General features: G+C 40.0%; 2 protein-coding genes across 6 annotated transcripts in view; one reads left to right on the top strand and one right to left on the bottom strand.

Annotated features, from left to right (window-relative positions):
• Window positions 1-5,424, top strand: part of kif26ba (kinesin family member 26Ba) — a 49,700-nt gene extending 44,276 nt beyond the window's left edge. For 4 of the 5 annotated variants that reach the window (XM_037248260.1, XM_037248261.1, XM_037248259.1 and 1 more), the window contains 3 exons: window positions 798-1,060; window positions 1,408-1,552; window positions 2,447-5,424. In XM_037248260.1, the coding sequence (XP_037104155.1) occupies window positions 798-1,060; window positions 1,408-1,552; window positions 2,447-2,595 (557 nt within the window). In that variant the 3' untranslated portion in view covers window positions 2,596-5,424. Of the gene's footprint in view, window positions 1-797; window positions 1,070-1,405; window positions 1,553-2,446 lie in introns of all 5 variants that reach the window. The other variant, XR_005097596.1, reaches the window with a different exon arrangement.
• A 24-nt stretch (window positions 5,425-5,448) lies between these two features.
• The window catches only part of smyd3 (SET and MYND domain containing 3), a 33,037-nt gene continuing 23,445 nt past the window's right edge, over window positions 5,449-15,040 (bottom strand). Inside the window, exons 6-12 of the mRNA XM_037248265.1 lie at window positions 14,375-14,442; window positions 11,767-11,869; window positions 11,548-11,658; window positions 10,384-10,471; window positions 10,090-10,264; window positions 7,613-7,721; window positions 5,449-7,450 (exon numbers count right to left, since the gene is read on the bottom strand). Of these exons, the coding sequence (XP_037104160.1) occupies window positions 7,352-7,450; window positions 7,613-7,721; window positions 10,090-10,264; window positions 10,384-10,471; window positions 11,548-11,658; window positions 11,767-11,869; window positions 14,375-14,442 (753 nt within the window). The 3' untranslated portion in view covers window positions 5,449-7,351. The remainder of the gene's footprint in view (window positions 7,451-7,612; window positions 7,722-10,089; window positions 10,265-10,383; window positions 10,472-11,547; window positions 11,659-11,766; window positions 11,870-14,374; window positions 14,443-15,040) is intronic.

Below are 15,040 nucleotides of genomic sequence, written 5' to 3'. Positions count from 1 at the left end.
TAGTGTGCAAACATGCCCCCTTAGAGTTTAGTTTTTGTATCTACAAAAAGATTATTAGATTAGAAATTGGCCTTTCTAAAGGTCTGTAATTTTTAAGCAAGCCTTCACTTACATGCCCTTATTATTTTTATTGACATTCATATTTTTACATTTGTCCCTTGCTAAAGTACAACTATTTTGTATAATCAGTATTTTCTAACCTCTCAAATGTATCAGTCTTACTTTTTGCATCCTCTTAAGAGCAACGCTAACATGCTCACTCAGCAATTCCAACAGCACAAAGAATTGCACTTGCGACCAGTACTTCAGACCATCGATTGAAAGCCGTAAAAGTCCAAAAAGTGACAAAGTGTAGTCTTAGGGGTGTCAAAAGCAGTGAAAGTAGAAATAAAATGTGTGTGTGTGAGTGTGTTCAGGAAATATGCTTGCACAAGGAGTCAGGTAGGAAAGGTGACCTGGACCAATCATGTGTGAAATGGTAGAGGGGAACTGCTGCTGCTGGCTATAATGAATCTACATTCACGAGCACATTACGCAGGAGCCTTTATTATGGCTGCCAAATCACAGGCCACTGCTTGAGCATGACAATGGATATGTGCGTCAAATCAGCTTTGACACAGGCAGCTCAGCAAAGTGCGCGTCTCATTATCGATATAAATTGGAATAACCTTTTCGTTGTGCTACTGGCGTGCAGAATCACCTCCTGGCAGGTGGATTTGTTGGCATTTTGGAAAGCTTGCTCACTGTCAAGAAAGTCTGCTCCAAGGTATCTTTGACATTTTTCTAAATATATTTAGGTCTCCAGCGTCGCCGTCTGATTCCGGCACTGACCTTGGACTCCTCCACGTCTCCTCACCGCTCGGCCAAACAGGCTGCCACGTCCTCTTCTTCCTCCTCCTCCAGCCCGGGGGCATGTTGGGTGGACGGACCACTGGGGCCGCCCGCCTCTGCAAACTTACGAGGTCCGGGAGCCGCCACAACGGAGGCCTTTGAGATCAAGGTGTACGAGATCGATGACGTCGAGCGCCTGCAGAGGAGGAAGGACAAGGTGGAGACCAAGGTGGGACGAAAAACGACATCAATTATATACAAACAATATTTGAACGTAATATAGGCTATTTGTTTTTTTAAGCAAATGCGCCACACTGAATCCAAATACAATTTATAGTTGAGGGTTTAGCTGCCACACATTAATCTGACATGAAATGATGGCAGTGTTTCACAGAAAGGAAAGCATGAAATTAGATTTCTCTGTAGGTTTCTTCTGAGAAGCACTTAAATTTCAGCTGTGCCTGTTTGGCTGCTCGGTGCCACCCAGTAGACAACAGAGCTCTTGAGGGGTTTGTGAAAAAGTATGTGAGTACTTGAATAGATTGTGCACTCATTTTGTGGCTGTGTGTTTATCAGGTTTACGTCAGTGGCAAGCTTCGCCTTCTGGAGCACCGTCAGCAGCGCATCAGCGAGGTGCGAGCCAAATACCAGTGCTTGAAGAAAGAGCTGGAACAAACCAAACAGCACCTGATGCTGGAGCCTCAAACATGGACCACCGAGTGTAAGTTTCTCACACGGTTTTAATGATGATGTCTGCCTATACTGTGTTGAATGGCATATTTCATGCATTTGAAATTTGTTTTCCCTTCTGCTGATTGATTTCTCTGAACAATAAGATCCCTCAGATGCAGTGAAAGCTCTCTGACATGGCTCAATTAGTGAAGCCTAGCTTTCAAAGCAAACATGGTGATGTGGCATTTAGCTGCACTGCTGCATGCTAATGGAATATTTATCAACACACGCAAGTGAAGTGAAAAATTTGCTTTGACATCAGCTACATCGCCTTCAGTGTCACATGAAGAGCAGCAGTCCAGCGAGTCAGTGGTTCCAAGGAGATCATTTAAATTGTGATGATGAACTCACTCATCATTGTAAGCGATTAACAGCAACCACATAGCTAACATTATGGGTGACAACTCAATAGAGAATCTTAATTAGATACTTGGGCAGAGAAGTGTGATGAATGTGGCAGTATATGACTTTGCATGAGGGTTCAATGTGAGGGCAACAACGTCAGGGCTCACAAACTGGATGTGCTGCTTTTCCTTGGATGAATGAGGATGGCAATGTTAAGAACGTGACGGGACTCTGCCAGAAGCTTCTCAGTGCAATCACATAAAGAGGGACATTACAGCAGGGTTAAAGTGCATAAAAGCCTCATTACTAAGATGAAGTGGTGCAAAAAAATATATAAGCAGTGGCCTCCACTGATAAGAGTCATTGCAAATCAATACAAAGTAGCACTTAACGCGATGATGCAACACTCATTGAGGATCGCTGATTGGTTTGATGTGCATGAAAATGTTTGACGCTCATCGGATCTCAACATACTTACTGTTAAAGGAATTCGAGTCACTCACTTTGAACCTGAAGTTGTTTTCTTCTCCTCATACAGTCGAGCTGCAGCAGGTTTACGAGGTGGACTCGCTGGAATATTTGGAAGCTCTGGAGACGGTGACGGACAAACTGGAGAATAGAGTGAACTTCTGCAAAGCTCACCTCATGATGATCACTTGCTTTGACGTGTCATCCAGACATCGGTAGATGCACGGCGAGGTGGCTGAACACCTTTTCTGTCAATGTAGAAACCGCTGCCAAATAAATACTTCTCGTCTGGAATAATTGAAAGAAGTGTTCTTGTGATGGACTGAGCCAATCTTCTACACTTCTTCTCCACGTGAAGGTAAGCGGGACAAGTGATGGATGAATCAATTGGAGATGTACAATAGGTAAATGACCGTTTGGGAGAGCCTGTCTTCATCTGGAAGGACAAAACAGCTGAAGAAGCAGTTTACCAAGAAGCTTTCAAACAACCAACTGGTGGCAAATGACCCATATTGCCATCCTTTTTGTAATACAGAGGTACAAAACAAGAAATTGGGGCTCACAGCATGCCCCTTTGTTCAATTATTAAAAAAGACCAAGAAGTAGTCAGCAGTCAGAAGGATAAATAAACTCAATGAGAAAAAGTGCCTTGTTAACACTTCAAGAATACCAAGACTCTCCTTGACCTTTTGTCCACATACAGTATGGTGCTAGCATAGGAAAATATACAAAGATGAGCATCTTTGATGGATTCATCGCCATCTGGAAATGCGACGTACTTCTTTGTGTGGGTTCAAGTTATGTGGGAGCCGGGCCCCCGCCAAGTACACCTGAGCTGCCATAAAAAAGTGGATTCAGCCATATGTGGGGGTCTTTTATGATTTATCCATCTTTTGTCTATAGTGCTTGTCTTTGTTATGGTCGAAGGTGAGATAGAGCCTAATCCACCAGTCTCTAAACTCAAACAGTGTTGCCTTGGGATTTTAATTTACTTCCTTTAAAACCACCTTAGCCACTCAAAAAAGGTTGTATCTTAAATCATCTTTCCATATCGAAATGCCATAAATCTGTTCCAGCCTCCGTCTAATTTTTAAAATAGCACTCTATTTTCTTGTACTTTATAAGTACATATGGTAAAAACCATGAAATGCAATGTCATAGTTCATTTTGCGTCTCTTTCTTTCGACAAAGACATTATCTGCTGTGATATTCTGCTGGTTCTATATTTAGTTTGACAGTAAATCCCCTGGGAGTCATTAAAAAGTTTGAAACTTCTTTAATTGTATTTTCACTCGTATCTCAAGGCAACACTGTACCGTGTGCAGAATATTAAAAACCGCAGGGCTCTACAAACCTGACAAAATGAATCTGTTTGTTTTGCGCCACGCCGTCAAGCTTCTAACTCAAACACTTCTCATACAAGATGTTTTACATGTTGAGGACATTGGCCAAGACACCGAAATTAAGTAAAAATACAAAAAGAACAAATGGAATCAGGTTATTTATAAAACTAAAAAGGAACCAAATATGTGGTGGAACTTCAGTGTTTTAAAGAAAAAGCAAATTTGTATTTATTTTGGTGGCGTGTTGAGCTTGACTTTCTACTCGCAAAACGTCTGCGCTGCTCATGATGTGATGGCTTTTCCGTGTTCACGAAGCAGCCCAGGAATGTTTCATTCTCGTCAGCGCATCCATTGATCGACGCTTGTCTGTTATTTGTATCCGTGTCGTACGGCTCTATTTGTAAAGAAACTCAATGACTTGTCAGTGTGTGTGTGTTTTATACTAATGGAAGGCAATGGGACCATGTAGAGATGCTAACCGCATTCGGCTTTACTTTGGGGACATTATGCGTCTTGCGTCTGCGGTTCATTCGAGATGACAGTTTTCTCGACGTTATGTCACGGATCAGCAATGAATCATGAAGCCTTTGCACTGATGTGAAAACCTCAGAGACACAACATTGGACTGAGAGCTATTGGCCATGGAAAAGAGAGCTTACATCTAATTGAACAATGCCTTTATTTAGATAAGTATTACAATATCACCGGGACAAAGTTGCAAGTTTTAGTCTAGAAATTAGAATAAGGAATTATGGCCTCCAAAATGTAGCAGTGGTTATGGCTGTCAGTGCAAACAAATATTCTAAAAATGTACTCATATATAATAAAATTAAAGAGGACTTTAGTTAGGGATAAAAATTCAGAGGCGGGGATTTCTGCTGGGTTCCATGTCTTTTACATGATTTTATATTCTTCTCTATGGTGCTTGAGATGTTTCTGCTCTAAATGTTTGTACAAATATAAATTTATGAAAGAGTGATTTGTGTCAGAAATAACCTTTAAAAAAAAATCTTGAACATCACTACAGCAGCTTCGATGCTTCACTACCCCTCCTCCTTCTCCTGAGCAATTTGTTTCTCAGTGTTCAATGTATGCCAAATTGGAGGAGATAATGTAACAGAGTAGCAGGATATAAACTGTGTGAGGTTTTGGACCTTTTCATGGCTGGCTGACTTAAGTGAAAGTCATTTATCTCCACATGCAGAGGCAGACTGGAGGTAATCTCCTGGGAACAGCAAAAACGCTAATGTATGTTTGATAAACTGGCCTTTCAATGTGTTTATACAGAGAGTACAACATCAGAATGTTTCTTATTTTCTTTCTCATAGTGGATCAAAGTCTATTTATTTCAGCTATTGATGTGTATTTATTTAAGCCTTACGATGTTTAAAGGTTACTATGCATTTAGGATAAAAAAAAAAGATAACTGTATATATGTTGCCAAACACACTAAATATACTAAATATGATGTTAATGCCCAAAATGATTCATTCACTGGCCATACTTACTGTTAAAGTGGGTCTTTAAGCTAAAAAATTATACAATGAAGTCAACTGATGGTAAAATGTTATTGAAATAATAATTGAAATTATATGCTATTCTCATTTTTTTTTTTAATTCAGTTTGGAAAACATTCCATGTTCAAAATTAGTCCAATTTGGCTAGATGTTAAGATGATCCTTAGGGTAAAACAAATCGTTGAAAAAAACCCCCGATGGAAACGTACAATATGTTTAATGTTTAACGGTCATTTGCCATGTTCCCCTGTCATTTCCAGTCAAAACATGTCCAGGGTATAAATAATTTGAGGTTCAACTGTATATATTGTGCACATATCACATTTATACTCGCCTATTATTCCTTTTGGCCATGGTTGAAGACTACACTGAAAATATGGAAAATAGTTAAATAAATCTTAGTGTATGTAACATTATTTACACAAACCAGCCTGGTGTGATAAATGGTAATGTTATGGAAATCCCCTTCTCGAGGTGGGTAAATGGCCAAAAAAATGTGTCTTATGTTTGTGGATGTGAGACTTATCATATCGTTACATGTCTAAAAACAAGACAACTTATTTGTTTCAAGTCTGTTTTTTTTCTTTGTTTTTTTCCAGTCATAAGTGCCAATCTGCAGAACAGATGAGCTAACAATGTCATAAAAAATGGAGATCAGTGTGAAAATTCAGAAGCGCATCAAGTGTGATATTCTCTGTGCATGATTCAAGGCTGGAACTGTCTTTTGACACAGCGTTCTGATGGACAAAAAAGATGGCCGAATGTAAATAAAGGAATGTATTCAAAAATTTAACGTGTGTTTGCTTTCTTGGAAAAATTCAACTATGCTAAACAATCTACCAGCGTTACGCAAAAGCATAGCAAATCCTCAAAAAAAAAAAAAAAAAAGTCTCAAAGTGGTGTGCTGGCTCTCTCTAATAGCACGCAAAAGAATCACTTCATAAAAGTGTTTTTGTGTTCGATGCTGCAGAATTTTAATGTTAGAGCAACAGTTAGACAAAGAGAGGTTATGAATATAATTTGAAGTGTTGGGGGAATGAGAGAGGGAAAAGTGACAGGCTGTGAGAGTGACGACAGTAAATCTGGTTTAATGGCCTGTGCTAGTTGATGGGAGAAAGAGGAAACAATAACCACTAAAAAGAGACATGGAGGGAGATGTGGTGTGACGTTTCTATTGTTGGGCTGTCTTTAGGGTCAGAATTTTGTATTTTATAAAGTCTACCTCAAGCATTATTACTATTCAATGCTTTTATTGAATACATTTTAAAAGGCAATCGTCCAACGATTCTTAAAAAAATCTTGAGGGCTTTATTTTTGAAAATTACAGTTAATCCTTCAAGCAGCTGTTATATTTGCTGAATAGGATAAGCCAAATATTAAAATATAGAACTGGAAACTGCAACCTAATGAAATACTGTAATCCTTTTTATTAAATGCTTATTCGTAACTGATAAGGGTAATTGGACTGATATAGCTCTTGCTTCATATACTATTGGAAAATAATAATCTGAACAACTGTGGTAAAGTGCCAGTTATTCACAGCTGACTAATCGACAAGTCTTTTCTATGTAGATAGCGAAAAGTGTCAGAAATGCAAAACCTTTTATTTGTGAAAGCAGACAATGTCACAGTAATCCTCCCATAACCCATAAACACACACTTTACGCTCCCAGAGGAAATGTTGTCATCCTTTTAACAAAGAGACAACCGTGTGTGTGTGTGTGTGTGTGTGTGTGTGTGCGTGTGCGCGTGTGTGTGAAGCATGACCACATTGCCACATTCCATCACAGACACTCTTCAGCCTTAACGCACACTGACAGAATAACCCACACAATAACAGGGATTATCATGGGAAGTGTGTGATGGATATGTGGTGAGGGGAGGATGGATGTTTTGAGAAGCTGCCTTTGCTATAAACACACATACACACGCCAAACAAACTCACCGCAATGGAATCTAGAGATTAGAAACAAGAGACAAGAATCTCATACAAACGGACTTGAACTGTATTTGTTGTCAGGTTTTGCAAACAAACTTGGAGCCCTCATGACATCCAGATGTTCAAAGAAAGAGAAACTTTTTACAGCTTGCCTTGAATTACATCATCAAGTTGATTTATCGATTCATCTCTAAGCGACATTCTTCCATCTTGACCAACAAATCAGTCACCAAGCGGTGATCAATCCCATGGGTGATCTTGAGGATTTCAAAGGCCTGGTGGACAGATAAGAAAACACTTTCAGTTAGTCATTTTCAAAACAAACTAAAGGTCAGGGCGATTTGACTTTTGGGTGAAATGTCAGGATGAACTAAAAACTTACTACAAACCTTTACGGGGGGGATTTTTTTTTTTTAATCTACAGTTGTCGTACAAACCTGTTTGAAAGTGTCCAGTGCATCTTGAATGCGCTCCAAATAATGCTGCAGCTTTGCAACTCTCATTAGCTGGACTCCGTGGACGGGATGGGGATCAGGGTAGTAAAGTCTTCAAGGCAAGAAGAGCGAATTGGATGAAAGCAAATATGACCTTGAGAAGCTGCAACAAGAAATTATAGTCTACAATTGTTAATTCTTTTAGCCATATAGTTGACATTTTTTGCATCTCTCATGGATTTATTTCTGAACAGCTGCAACAGAAGAATTTGCATACTGTTAGCATTCACTTTGAACACGTGAAAGATGGCGAGCATGCACAATGCAAGATTTGGCTTGTTTACCTGGGAATTAATTTGAATTTGTTTAATGGTGTCAAACACAGCCCAGATCCGTTTGTTCACACCAACACACATGTACAGTACAACTGTGCATAAATAATTGAATCATGATATATAAAGGGAAATTGTGGTTTCATAATTTATACACACCAGCCTTAATGCAGGAACATTTTTTGAGCCTGAGTATTTGTCCTCTATTTTTTTCTCTACTATCATGCTCCCTGCTCGCCTCCTTTTCATTTGAATTCGTGCAGCTAGTTGCAGGGATTAAAGTGGGTGACACTCTGCCTTCTCCCCTCTCCTGCAGTCTTCCCTCATAAGCCTTCCCTTCCATTTCCTCCTCTGTCCCCCGACCAGGCACTGTCTTGATTATCCATGCCAAATGATTCGATGTAACCTCGCTAAAGCCGCAAGAAAATGCTCCAGATGAAGTCGAGTGAGAGTAAAAACCCTCCCTAGGGTCGGCTCAATCTCCGCTATAGCTGCGGGTGTGAATTCAGTGCAGCAGCTTGAATGGGATTCTAAAGAATATGAGGCTGAACAACAACAGTGCACACACAAGCAAACTGGATATTGGCAGAATTCTTTTGTAGGTCAAGAGAAGCCCTTTGACAATATTGTGTCAGGTCATGGGCACCTTACAGGAGCTTGGTGACACTGTTAAGAGTCGACATTGCGGGCAACTTTCATCTGAATCCTTTGCTTGTGAAATAAAGTCAAACCCACCAAGTGACGTGTTTTTATGTCGTAATTAATAATAATTAAATAACATGAGAGTAAATGCTCTATAATTGAATACTGCAACACAGTTTTAAATTAATTTCACAAACAAGCCAAATGTTTTTACCTTCAAGGCTAACTAGCTGATAATCGCAGAGCCAAGCAATTACCAAATTCCTCCCTGTCCCTGTTAGGAACGCCATCATTAAACAGGAAGTTCAAAGACTAAATCGGTCTTACTGCTGAATGAATAATAACAAGTTACAATATTGATTTAATTAGCGAGACGGCGAGTCAAGCGGCCACGTCGAGCAAATAAACACACATGCAGAAGCAACTCCAATTATGTTTCATCTTTGTATGCACACACTGGCAGTGATTACAATTATTTCATTAGGGTTCCCCTCCTTTATTTTCCTCCCCGGGGAGTAAATAGGTTTATGTGGAAGGCAGCTCGTTAGAAGGCCACAGCTCTGGGCTACGAGAATGAGAAGAGGGCACCGAGTAGACGTTGACACTTGTGGAAGGAGGCACGCATGCATTTCCAGGGAAATCCAGTGGAAAATAGGATTCTCGAGATGTTTGTGAGAGGAAAGCAAGGATTATCTTTGTGAATGCAAATGCGGAGGAGAGATTAGTTATAGTCTGCCTAATTGTGTTTTGTACTCTGGCCAAAACTATAATGAATGCAGCTTTAATTTAAATGAGCAACGACGTACATTCATTCTTGCAAAAGACCAAATGGAATACATTTGCATGATATTCGCTCCGTTGCCACATTGTTTGCGCAATATTGTCTTCCAAGTATAAAACCAAATAGAAAACATGGTATCATGTGAAATATGGACACAAGGCTCCCCGTTTAAAGCGAGAAAATATTTGTACTGTGGAGATATTCTGTAGCAGAACAATGCCTCTAAATTCTAAAGTGAAAATGGTGGAAAAAGTCAAAATGGAAGAAAGGAACACAGAATGTGGGAAGGATGGAAGATGGAGAGAGACGTTGAGTTGCTGCAGCAACTGGAGCAGCACAGATAAAAAGTCAAGTTTAAAGACCGTCACAACACACACTTTCCAACTCGTTTTCGTTCCAGCTCCTATTTTAAGATCTTTCTCACTTGGGATGTTGAGATTTTCTTTTTCTTTGGCTTTTGTGTTTTTTTTGTGACGCTACCACAACAATGTACCAGTGATACAAAGAAGAGAAAATATGTGATGATAACCACAGATAAGAAACTGAATTATTTGCTTGACTTCAATGCATCATGAGCCACCACAACCAAGTATTTCTCTCTCCAACGCAAGATCTCCAGTACATAAAACAAAAATATTTTTTTAGGTGAACATTTTTGTTGTTTGGCACTGCTGTGGCAAAACAAAAAATCTCATAACATATATAAACACTGCGCTTCTTCTCACCTGTAAACTGGAAGTGTCCTCTCCCCGTGTTTTGTGGCTTCTTCCCATTGAGCGAGGTGAACGGCACAATCCAGAGCCATATCGGTCAATCGGAGCTTGTAGAGGTTTTCATCAGGCACGTCAGCACCCTCGGTTGATAAAAGACGTGTACAACTCTCTCGAAGGCTTTGCCAATCTGAAGAATTATTTGAGAAAGAAACTATTGCTACTGGATTGGAATGCTTGGATTTAAGAGGAGCCGAATTTAACCGAAAGGAACTGTTAATGAATTAACATCATCGTGCTAAAAGATACCTGAGGCTGCCTTCATTTCTTCTAATTTGGGTAAAGCCTCCTTCAACTTTAGCCATGTTGTCTGTTCACCAGACTGCATGAGTCTGTCCTGGAAAAGAGAGGAAACAAAACTCTTGCAGGATGACTTTTTATAAAGCATTAAGTGGATCAAACATTGAAGAATATGTAAGCCAAGAGATCTAAGTATTTGTGAGCAATCTAGTCATGCAAAAGGCAAGCTTTGGAGTTTGTCAAAAGAATATGTAACTTAAGACAAACTAGCCAACAGGCCATGAACAAGCAAAAACTTCAAATTCATCCTCAAGGAGGACAAATATCTGTTAGCAACTGCCAAGGCTAACCCAATTTTTCTTTTTCAACACAATCAGTGGCACGTTGGCGGAGACGCAAGGACGTCAAAGGTTGCTTTCACTCGTCTGAAACCTTGAAAGCTTGCACCAATATCATAAAACTGCAAAAAGCTATTTTATAAGCACTGTGGGTTACAGTATTTTATGTGTGCACACAAAAGCACCTTGAGCATACACACAAGGTTCGATGTCAACTCTGGGTCACAATCCAGCAGCCCGCCATCATCATCGGAAGATTAAAGAGAGCGGCGGCGTGACAAAAAGCCGTTATGTACCGTCGCGGGCAGAACAAAGGCGGGTTAAATAAAGTCTGAGGGTGCACGTGGGCGCATGGAAGATACTTTAAAGTGCATGCATGTTGCATGACAATACAATGGATGATAGCGCAAGTCAGGGTAAGAATGAGATGGCGAGACACTATAATCCAAGGAGGGGATCAGACAGATGAAAAAGAAAAGGGCAGGTGAAAGCTTTTTGGTCATTTTTTCCCAGAAGGCAGTCAGTCAGAAGAGAAGGCAGATGGCCAGCGAGTGTGACAGAGAGGAAGCAAGCAGGAGACACCATAAAATGAGAGTGTTCTGCTCTGATACGCTCGGGTAAGAGTAACATAGCTAGTGGGTGTTTTTTTTTCTTTTCTTTTCTAAACAGTTTACATATCCAAGATGGTGGAACATTTTGGACTTCATTCGAAGGGGGATTTCTGGCCCAAACACAACAAAGAACATCGTGCTTTTGGGATGATTGGGCCAATTTAAAACTAACAGTTAGTGATAGCGCAAAATTCAATCCACAGTTGAATATTTTAAAGTCTTACTGTGTCTTGAGAGTCACATTTCTGGCAGTGGCATGTGAAATGATATTGGTCCTCCAGCTGTTTATTACGTTCTTCCGTCAATGACAGCGTCTCTATGTAACTAATTGTTAGCTAAACACAGAAAACAAAAACATTCAATTCAACATTGTGCAGATATTTCCTTCATTCCAGAGCTCAGTGACTCTGTGGAGTATTTTTGTGCTCTTGTGCACTCAGTACCTCCTCTGCCGGTTTGATATCCCGAACAGCTCTCAGGTGTAGCTTCGTTCCTTCAAACACCATCACACAATTTGGCCTGCAGTCGTGGTTAAGCAGCGATAAACTGAGATGACATCATGACGTGGGAGGGGGGATGTGAAGAGTGAGGAGAGATGGTTTGAGGGGGAATAGGAGATAAGCCATGTGCTAGTGAGAATCACATATCTGTCTTTGCATCTTCAGTATAAAATAAACAAAGTTTGTTTTCCTATGTCTTTTTTTTTCAACAGGAACGAGAGGATGGTGCCACTGGGCAACTCTAAGTAGTTGTGACTGTAGCAGCGTGGTGAGTGTAAAGTTAAGTCCATTTATTGGTTGTATAAATGTCCAGTATGAGGGCCAGTCTCAATAAAAGTGGACTGACCTTTAATGTAGGCTATCCATTTCCACTTCTGTGACAAGCTGCCCCAGTTTTATTAGCCATTTTAGCCCGTTTGCAGTCATCATGTCACTAAATTCACTATGCTGAGGAAGCAACTGCTCATTTAGACAATGTTAGGAAAGATGGACCTCCTTTAATTGTTTCCACTAAAAAAACAAACTATAAATTGTTTTCAGGCATTTATGGATGCACTTCTTGGTCCATGATTCTGATAGATGGCACAAGACTGAAGGCTCAAATGATCCATAAAGTCAATGAACGAGTTGATGAAATGCAGACAAATACACATTTGGGTCAAGATGAGCGCTATGCTTCCAACATGACGAATGTCACTCTTTATTTTTCAATCTGTCTATTCGAAGTTGCTACTAGTGCACACAAGCAAGCCAAGAGACATTTACTCCATTTCTGTCAAAACAAAAGCTTATTTCCCATATGCATAGTCACATTTCAAAACAGTGTCAACAAAAAAAAAACACCACTTGATTGACTTCCTAAGGAGTTTTTTTCCACTGCTTTTTTTTTATGCTGTCAGTAAACTGATTATCGGATGACTGGAATAAATATTACGCAGAGTGAATTTGAAACATGTAACAAAATAATGTAAAGTACAGATAGGTAAGCCAGAAATGTGAAGAGGCATCTTCTACCCACAAGACAAGAAAAACATTGAAGACCTTTGTGTTTATGATCCCCTTGATTATTGCTCTCATTATTGTATTCCTTGCATGTATGTGTGTTTGTGTGTTTGTGTGTGTAGCTTTGTAAAGCCATCTGCAACCTGCTGGCTTTGTTCTACAACCTACAATAGTGGCGATCCAGGTTGAATATCAACTAGGAATCAAGGCATCCACACAATGCTTTTATCTGATTAAGCGGCATCTCCTTAGCATACTAATTAGATGAATGAACTAAACGACAACGAGCATTACCAGTGTGTGCTGGCACTCCTCGAAACTAACTGTTGCTTAACATGGTGGCCACATAGCTAAACATAAAAAAAGGCTTCCTGAGAAATATTTTCAAGAGCTAGTTTACTATTACGATACAGCTGCACACTAAATGCCACTTTTTGTTTATCAGAACTCTTGCCTGATATTTAAAGGTTAAAGATATCAAAGGTTAAATTTGGACACACTGTTTATGATATTTAAACATGTCTGTAACAATTTGACATAAAAGCATTCAACGAGTACAAGATACAGACCTTTACGGAGCAAGATTTTTTTATTTTTGTCAGCCCATTTAGTAGCAGGCTATGAAAAAAGATGGGATTGTATGATTTTTTTTTGTGAGGTTCCTGGAGTAACATATTGGATGGACAGTAAATGAGTTAGCGTGCTATTATCTGGTTCAGAGAATGATGTAATAAGTTAAATTCAGAGTACTGTGAGTAGTGTGCTCTGTCTTTCGGGTCCATAGTGTGATCACTTGAAACTCACTCTTTGGGGGTACACTATAGGACAGGAATAATGAACAGAGCCTTACCCATGTAATCCTTCTTTCCTGGGTGAAACCATGGTTGCTAGGCAACACAAAATATGAATAGGCAGGGGACCATCCCGACAACAGGCCCATCTTTAATGGACAACGCACACACACACACCGACACACGGTTTGGCTGAGCTGTGATAAAACTACTGTGACCATCTGACATCTCAACACTGGCCAGATAATCTGGCTGGGATACCTGCAGTGTGTGTGTGCGCGTGTGTGTGTAGAAGCTCCAACATGCCAGAGAGGGCCAATTCCTTCGTCTTGATACTGGGATTACAACGTGTCGCCCCTTGCTGTGTGTTGAGTCACAGCAGTTGGAGTCCAACCTCGAGTAGATCTCCATGTGTCCTTAACCCTCAACACAAGCTGTCAAGTTTTCAACTTTTCTCCTCAGAGGGAGAATAACGCTATATCCTCAGTTATGTGGACTTCAAAAGACTGTCAAGAAAATGGGCCTATGGGTGCATCCGCAAGCGAGTGGGGAAAGGGTATGAGGGGTCGTTTTGGTTTCTGTCAATTGGCCGCTAACTTCAGAATGCATTTGAATTTGATGCTAATGTTTTGTGTGTGATACGAAAGTCAGCGCTAAGAAAATTAGGAGTTACATATATATTGGAGCCGAAGCTAGTTAGTTAGGCATTCTACACATGAGGCCCTTTGTGCATGCGTGTGTGTGTGTGTGTGTGTTACCTGGGATACAACCCAACTCCAATCTCTTGCAGCTCTCCGTCACTTATGGTGAAACAATTACACGTCACCTGAAGGACAAAAACAGGGTGAAACAAGAAGATAAAGAAAAGGAACAAGATTCGACTAAATTGCTTCAGGAAACGAAACCTTCTTTTCATGGTTTGTTTTGATCATTTTCAAACAGACTTTGGCACCTCCAAACCCTTTATTGGGTTTGACTTGCCAAATGTTATATGCAGATAAAAAAAAAAAATGAAAATTTTATGCTGGTATTTTTTTTTAACTTCAAGGAAATCAGTTCAAGAAAACACTACATCTGCTGATCAATCAACCATAATCTTGAATACAAAGCAAAATCCGAGGTGCAGAACTGATTGCGGGCAAGGAGTCTGTAAAGAGGAGGGCCAAGAAATTAAGTGCTGCCAACCACAATCATCAACATATCGTAAATTTAATTGCAGCCAATCAAAGCTGGCGATGAATATCTTGATAAAATAGGACATTTCTAAAACTTGGCCGTTGACATTATTTTCCCAACACTTGCAGCTGATCCATTTACCCATCCACCTCAGTATTAATAAAAACACTTACAAGCTTCTAGTGTGACTTTGTAAGGATTGACAACAGTGGAGAGGATCCTCTATGAGACATCTGGGGGGGCTCTTA

The sequence above is a fragment of the Syngnathus acus genome, chromosome 3 (assembly GCF_901709675.1).
Source record: "Syngnathus acus chromosome 3, fSynAcu1.2, whole genome shotgun sequence".
In the NCBI taxonomy this organism is placed as follows: domain Eukaryota; kingdom Metazoa; phylum Chordata; class Actinopteri; order Syngnathiformes; family Syngnathidae; genus Syngnathus; species Syngnathus acus.
Note: the sequence above shows the minus strand (reverse complement) of the source record. Positions and strands in the feature narration are given on the sequence as shown.